This window comes from Myotis brandtii, unplaced genomic scaffold, assembly GCF_000412655.1.
Source record: "Myotis brandtii unplaced genomic scaffold, ASM41265v1 scaffold555, whole genome shotgun sequence".
NCBI classification, from domain to species: Eukaryota; Metazoa; Chordata; class Mammalia; order Chiroptera; family Vespertilionidae; genus Myotis; species Myotis brandtii.
Genome location: NW_005370065.1, coordinates 899,200 through 906,373, shown reverse-complemented (window position 1 = coordinate 906,373; position 7,174 = coordinate 899,200). Strand labels below are relative to the sequence as shown.

Here is a 7,174-nt window from a genome sequence, read left to right as displayed (position 1 = left end):
GATAAGATGGGGGTGGGGAGGGCGGGGGTGACTGGTCTTTGGAGGCAGTGGGAGACTCCTGTGCTGGGGTCAGGGATGTCTGGGGGGTGGAAGAGGGCTCAGGACTGACATCAGTGGTAGAGACAGGCCCAGGGGCCACAGCAGGGGCAGCCAGAGCAGGGGCAGCTTGGTTAGGACTCTTGGACTTGGAGGGAGGTGGGGAGAAGGGGGCCAGCACCTTGGGGTGAGGAGGTATGACAAACCTGTCACCAAGGGTGGTCGGTATCTGGGGACCAGAACGGTCTGAGGGGGCTGGGTCAGAGAAGGAGGAACACAGAGATGTGAGGGAGGAGGAGACAGAGGCCCCAGGAGACCGGAGGGAAGTGACACGCTCGGGTTTAGGGGGCTGGACCTTGCCTGGGGAAGCAGGGGCCCCCGCTAGACCCTTGGGAGGGAGGGTAGGGGTGCCACTTTGGCTGGAGTATCCACTGGAGGGTGAGAGCGTCCGTTCTGGGGAGCGTGGGGGGCGGCGGGAGCCGCCTGGAGACAAGCCAGGCACCCAGCTGCCTGCCGAGTTGGACGGACAGGGTGCTGCCCCCGTCCCTTCTGGCCCACCAGTGGTGGGCGGCCGAGGCGCCTGTGGCTGCTGCTTCCGCTCTGGCTTGGGGGGCAACCCCAAGGGCCCGTCAGGGGCCGCTGAGCCCCGCTGACGGAGTGAGTAGGTCCGGCGGGGAGGTGGTGGGGGCCGCTTCAGCTTACGTAGGGACACACTCCGGCTGGACATCTGCCCGCTGCTCCGGATACTGACAGTGTCCGAGGCCTCGGCAGTGCTGCCCCCACTGGGAGAGCCCCTCCCGCTGCCCCCCTGGGGAGGGGGTGCCGCACTACTGCTAGCTACAGAGCCCTCTGGCCGGCCCTCAGAGCCACCCTTAGAGGACAGGGTGGAGCCGTCAGACACGATGGTCTCAGAGGACTGAGAGTGGCTCCAGGTGTCACTGGAGGAGGAAGGGTGGCGGCTGCGGGACTGTGGGCTGGAGACCGAGGAGAAGCGGCCCAGCGAGCGCACGGAGGCCGGGCTGGCCGAGAGCAGGCTGCAGCGGCTCAGCGTGCGCAGGCTGCAGCGGCCCAGGGCCACCACATCCACTGTAGGTGGCAGCACAGCATGTGGGATCAGTTTCGACAAGTAGGTGGCCTGGGGCGAGATGGACATGGCTGGGCTCAGAGGCTCTAGAGGCCCTGCCCCTCCTGTCAGTCCAGGCACTGCGAGGGACATGGGCCGGGGAATCGGTGGGGGCTGAGCCCCTGTGGACCGGCCGACAAAGGTGTCATCCCGGTAGAAGCGCTCGATGTGGCGCTGCAGCATGGCCTCTGCCTTGGCCCCAGCCTCCGCCTCTGCCTCCAGCGCCTGCAGGGACACCCGGACGCCTGCTCCTGAGGCCAGACTGGTGGGGCGGCCGTCCACCGTGGGGATCCGTACAGCATCCCGTGGACCAGGAGGCCGAGGAGTACCTGGTGCCTCACGCTCATTCCGCAGGCCTGGAATGGACAGGAAGGACTTGGGAGTCAGCAGAGGGTTTGGCCAGGGCTTCCTACCCACCACCACTGCCCCGCTAAGCCAGGGCTCACCAAGTTCCTTCTGCACGTGCTGCGGCAGTCCCAGCACCGTGCTCCGCCGTTCCCGCCGCCTCCGCCCCGACTTCCCAGACGACTTGGGAAATGAGTCATGAGGTCGGAAGGTGGAGCCTGGGGGCCAGTGCAGGGGAGAGAAACCATTAGAGCAGGCCTCAGGACATTCTGCAGAGCAGTGCTTTTGTAGAATATTAGTAAGAACTCTGAAAAAAAGACTTCCATCGTCAAGTAGACATGGGCAAAGCTAGTTAAACAAAGCTAAATGCTTCTTTTCTGGAAGACTTCTGGAAGGCTTTAACATTGACTAGGTCAATAATGATAATTTCCATTTAGCAAGCACTTATTACGTGTTAGCACACTAAATACTTGGCATTCGTCCCAATAACATAAGTACTCTAGTCTTCATTTTTATAGAATATCAAACGGAAGCTCAGAGAGGATAAGGGTTGGCCCAAGGTCACACAGGTGGTAAGTAGCAACATCAGGCTCAAACCCAGGGCTCCCAACTCTCAACTGTCCCACTTTGCAGTTAATGTGCGTCATGACTCTCCAAGAGCACGCAGGGTACTGTGTTCCTGAGTTCACGGAATCACAGAGCCTTGAGAAACACTAGACAGGGAGGCGAGGGGCAAGCTGCAGGGGTGGGGGCCCAGATGTGCCCATCCCCCCTCTGTCCAAGAATCCCTGCTGGTGAGCGGACACCTTTGCGCTGGATCATCTCTGTGCGGATGGAGAGAGCATCCTCTGCTGTGGAGCTCTCAGCCGTGTAGGATGTGGTCTGGCTGCAGAAGGAGATGCTGTCTTCATCCGGCCCGGTCCTGGAGGACTGTGGAGGGAAAAAGGAGATCAGGCCCAAGACCACCGCAGAGGCCTGGGTGGGGCTACTGTTGCGTCTTCAGAGCTCCCCCTTGGAACGTCTGACTCAGCTTGTCCCCAGCATCACCTAGCACTGAGCTACAGCAGCTGGACTGGCCCCTCAGGGGTCACCTACTCTAGCCCTTCATGATACAGGAAGGAAACTAAGATCCAAAAGGGTTCAGAGACATACTTGCCAGAGGTCAAACAGGGAGGGAAAAGCAGAGTCACACTGAGCTGGGGGCAGGGCTCACCTGGAGGCTCTGGGTGTCTCCATGGTCCCAGCCACCCTTGTTCAGTTTCTGTTTTTCTGGAAGATACCGGAAAGGTGTGTTGGGCTAGGCCTCTCATCGTGGGAGCTGAGAGTAGCACTGGAGGGGAGGGGGGAGTTACCTTGGTGCTGTAGGGAACGGAGCCCCTCCTGGGCCTGTGTGTGCAGCTCTTCCAGGTGAGGCGGTCGCCCACTGGGGAAGAAGACATTGTCCTGGTGCTCATCCACCACAGACCCTGGCCCCTGGCCGGGCCCTCCACTTAGACGCTTGTCGCTCTCAGCCTTGGCTGAGCCTGGTGGGATGGAAGAGGGAGAAGTGAGGCCCAAAGGCATCTGGGTCCTCAGGATGCACAGGCACCATAAGGGCACTGACAGTGCCCAGACGGCACAGGGCCCCTGCACATACACGCAGTGCCCACTTCTGCCAATCTAGACACAACCCATAGTTCTGAGCTACAGAGCCCACTGGCCGGCCCTCAGAGCCACCCTTAGAGGACAGGGTGGAGCCCTGTATTGAAGTATGTACTCAATACACACACCGTCCCGTGAACATACAAACTACATCCAAGCACACATAGATCTGAGAACCACACCTCAGAAAGAGCCCCACAGGGCACCACACCCAAGGTACACAGGCCCATTGTGTAGGCACGTAACACCCACAGGCTTCATATGTATACAAACAAAGCACCCAAGTACAAATACATCTGTACTTGGATACACATTGCACACAAGGGCCCCAAGAACACACCCAACCCCCATGTATACATACAACACCCACAGTCCCCATTCTGTACATATACAAACAACACCCAAACATACACACAACTGTGTATCCACATGTCATTCAGGGCCACAAGACACTGAGCATACATACAGCCCATAGCAAATACTACATCTCTCTGATCTCTGGACCTCAAGCTCCACTTACAGGGCGAAAAAAACAAAAACACCCTTTTCATACACACCCTGGCCCAGGTCCAGGCAGAAGAGACCATGGGACACTAGGAAGAGATGGGAGTTAGCAGGAGTCATAACCAGATTACCAAGAGGGACAAACCAGGGATATGGCCTCTTGGGTCCCCTACTCACCCATGTGGCTGTCCTTTAGTGGAAGAATAAGCAGGGTAAGGGAGAAGAGGGACCCAGGCCTCTACACCCCCAGAAAAGGAAGCTCCAGCCTCTCTTGGGAGAACAGTTCTAGGCATCCCCCTCTCCTGGAGCCCTGCCCCCCTACAGAGGAGCCAGAGATCCATTACAAATGATCCTGTTACAGGCCCCGCCCATTGGGAAGTTGGTCACCTAATCCTGGGAATGGGGGGGCTGTGTCAGCACTTTGCAGCTCCAGCCCCCCTTTAAATGGAACCCACGGCACAAGCAAAAGCGCTGGGAGGGTCATGTGACCCTGGCAGCACCCTGTAGAGGGGCAGGAACAAAACAAGCCCTTTAAAGGGCCACGCCCTGGGATCAGGGTCTTCAGTTCAAGCACCTGCCGGTTCCCCCTGCCCCAGCCCATTCTTCCAAGGTCAGCCCCTGGGCATCCACAGGCGTCCCCCCAGGTCAGAGCTAGGTCTCTCCCCATCCTTTCACCTAATCCTGAGCCCGATTTTATAAATCGGGAAACAGGCTCAAAGAGGAAAGGTCTTGTTTAAGGTCACCCAGCAAATCACAGTCAGACTAAACTCCAGGACTAAATACCAGGTTCCCAGTAGGGATTCCTGGGTCACACTCAATCTGGGGGTCCTCTAGGCCCCCCGCCAAAAAAGTCCAATAAACTCTCGTCTCCATGTCTTAATCCAGGCCTGAAAGCCCACCTTCTAGGACAGGAAGTGAGCATAGGTCCCTCCTCCCAAAACTTCACCCCCAGGCCTCTAATCAGAATTCCATTGATCATGCTCCCCAACTTCCAGCGGAACTGTCTTCCCCTCTACTCTGCTCCCCACATTTCTTCCTCACAGACACAGGACCCAGGAGGGGATGCCCTTCCCCTTGGAACTGAGGTGCTGGGATGTACCCAGGAAAGCGTGGGTACCCTTGCAAGGAGGCCGATTTGCCCTCGGGCTGCAGGCTTCAAGGTTAGACACCTGGATCCATTCTCCCAAACACAAGCAGAGCCCAGACAAAGACAGCAGCAAAGCGGCGGGACAAAGGCTGGACAGGGGAGCCTGGCCTCGTCACTGGCCCCATCCCCCACCTATTACCGTTCCCCAGCCTTGACCCCCCATTCTACATCAGGGTCTGGCAAATGGAGCTGTGGGGGAGCCCTTCTCTCCCCCCACCCAGCCACACCCACTCACCCTTCTTCTTAAAGAGCCCGAGGAGCGCCGGGAGGTGGCGGCCCAGGAACACCACCATGACTGCGGGCACCACTCGGACGTCCCTACCCCGACCTCTCAAACGCCAGGCCACAACCTAGCACGAAGGGATGCGGGTCCGCCCGCCCAGCGGCCGCGCGCCCGATCCAGGCAGAGGGGCGGGGCTGCTCTCCAGGGCCTCCTCCCACCTTCGCCGCTGGTCCCGCCCCTCTGTTGGCCCCGCCCCTCAAGTAGAATTCAGGGGCAGGAACCCTCTCGGATTCACAGGGTAAGTAAGGGCGGAGCCTGTGGGTGCTCGGCTCTGGTGGGCAGTATGACTAGGAGGCTGAGATACTCAATCCCAGGGGCAGACCACCAACCCTGTCCCCAAGTCTTTTCTAAACAGTCAGGAGCCAAAGCGAAGGCAGGGCTCCCAGCTGCCAGATGGTAGGTAGAAGAGCACTAGACTAGACCTGGCACGGTGCCCACCCCGGGCCCTCCTGGCTGGCGAGGGCAATTCCCCGGGGAAGGGGTTCAGAGCATGGAGCAGCCAGGCAGACCAGAAATGCCTGTGGGGTGACACCTGAGGGGATGGCAAGGCCACTGATGGAGGCCCCTGCAGAGGGGGGAGCCAGCCGGGACACAGTACTGGGAAGCCGGAGGTGCCCACAGTGGCATCACACTGGCTGGTGGTAACCCTCACGTGTAGGTTCAGCCCCACACGTTGCAATGTGACAGCAGCCCAGAGCAGCACTGTGAACTCTCTAAGGTCACACAGCAAAGCAGGCCTTCAGTGCAGACCCCCTGCTCCTCCAGCCCGAGATTCTCCCCACTGGCCTCCCTCTGTGACTCAGTGACTCTGCTGGATCACCAGGCAGGGAGCACAGAACCAACCAAGAAACAGCTCACAGGTGAGGGCAGTCAGGGCAGCAGCACTTTGAGGGAAGTCAGGTCCAGGTTCAAATCCAGCTCCATCACACACAAGCCATGACCTCATAGAGAAACAAGGCCAATAACTCCTCCTTATGAAATTATTGTACCCATTCATTCGATCAGCAAGTATTTATTAAGCTAGCCCTGGGGGTAATACCTAATGGAAAACTTTATTTTGTTCACCAGTATATGCCCAGTGCCTAAATTCATGCCTGGTACATACCGTACGCTCAATAAACATTTGATGAGTTGATGAATACATGAATGAAGTAAACTAACAACATAATTTTAGGTAGTGGGGACTGAGGACTGTGACAGGAAGGGGATGCCTTCAGGGGGCATCAAGGAGCGCCTCTCCAAGGAAGGACCTTTGGGACTGAGACTGAAGAAGGAGAAGGATGGGGGTGGGCACCAAATCCTAAACCTGAATTACAGGCTGTGTTGGAGAAAAGTATCGAAGCCTAGAAATTGTGACGGGGTGAAGAAAATGTCCCAGTCTATGGCTGAACTCCTTATTCTACGGGTGTAGTGTCCTGCCAATCTATTTACACAAAATAAAAGATTAAGACTCAACTTTGCTAAAAAACAAAACAAAACAAGACAAAACAGAGAGAGTGAGAGAGAGACTATGCCAGCCAGCAAAAGTACAGAGCCCTCTAGACAGGGCATCCATCGGCAACTATAAAGACCTTGAGGCAGGAGTGGTGGGCTTCCCAGAGCAGAGGCAGGGGTGGCTGGAACACAGTGAGCCAGGGAGAGAATGGCAGGAGGTGAGAGGAGGGCAGGAGCCAGACCTGGGAGGGCCCCACAGGCCTTGGCAGAGCCTGAATTTTATTCAGAGCCCCGGGAGGCTGGTCAGTAAAAATGAAGGTTAAGCTGGGTAATGACCCTGTTAAAAGAGATCCATCCCCCTGGCAACTCCAAAAGGTGTAGAAGAGGAAGTCTGTGAACTACACAGTGCTGCCCACCCCTCCCCACACCCACACTTGCCCGAGGACATCCCTCTCACATAGCATCCTTCTCTCTGAGTTCCTCGGGCCTTAAGAACTGGCAGTGGCTCCGTGCTCCAAGACCCTCTGTGGCCCCTTCCCCCTTCGCTGCCCCACCTCTCACAGAGCACTCAAGCAGGTGGTTGAGCCCTTGCTCTCTGGAAAACAAAACTTCTGTGGAGCTGGACTGTATATATGCACAAATCATTGCAATCTAAACAACC

General features: G+C 57.5%; 1 protein-coding gene across 2 annotated transcripts in view; it reads right to left on the bottom strand.

Moving 5' to 3' along the window:
* Nucleotides 1-5,191, bottom strand: part of KIAA1522 (KIAA1522 ortholog) — an 8,741-nt gene extending 3,550 nt beyond the window's left edge. Inside the window, exons 1-7 of one of the 2 annotated variants that reach the window (XM_014549499.1) lie at nucleotides 5,032-5,191; nucleotides 3,703-3,738; nucleotides 2,857-3,027; nucleotides 2,718-2,773; nucleotides 2,311-2,434; nucleotides 1,606-1,722; nucleotides 1-1,515 (exon numbers count right to left, since the gene is read on the bottom strand). In XM_014549499.1, coding sequence (XP_014404985.1) covers nucleotides 1-1,515; nucleotides 1,606-1,722; nucleotides 2,311-2,434; nucleotides 2,718-2,773; nucleotides 2,857-3,027; nucleotides 3,703-3,738; nucleotides 5,032-5,089 — 2,077 coding nt within the window. In that variant the 5' untranslated portion in view covers nucleotides 5,090-5,191. The remainder of the gene's footprint in view (nucleotides 1,516-1,605; nucleotides 1,723-2,310; nucleotides 2,435-2,717; nucleotides 2,774-2,856; nucleotides 3,028-3,702; nucleotides 3,739-5,031) is intronic. The other variant, XM_014549500.1, reaches the window with a different exon arrangement.
* Nucleotides 5,192-7,174: the final 1,983 nt, after the last annotated feature.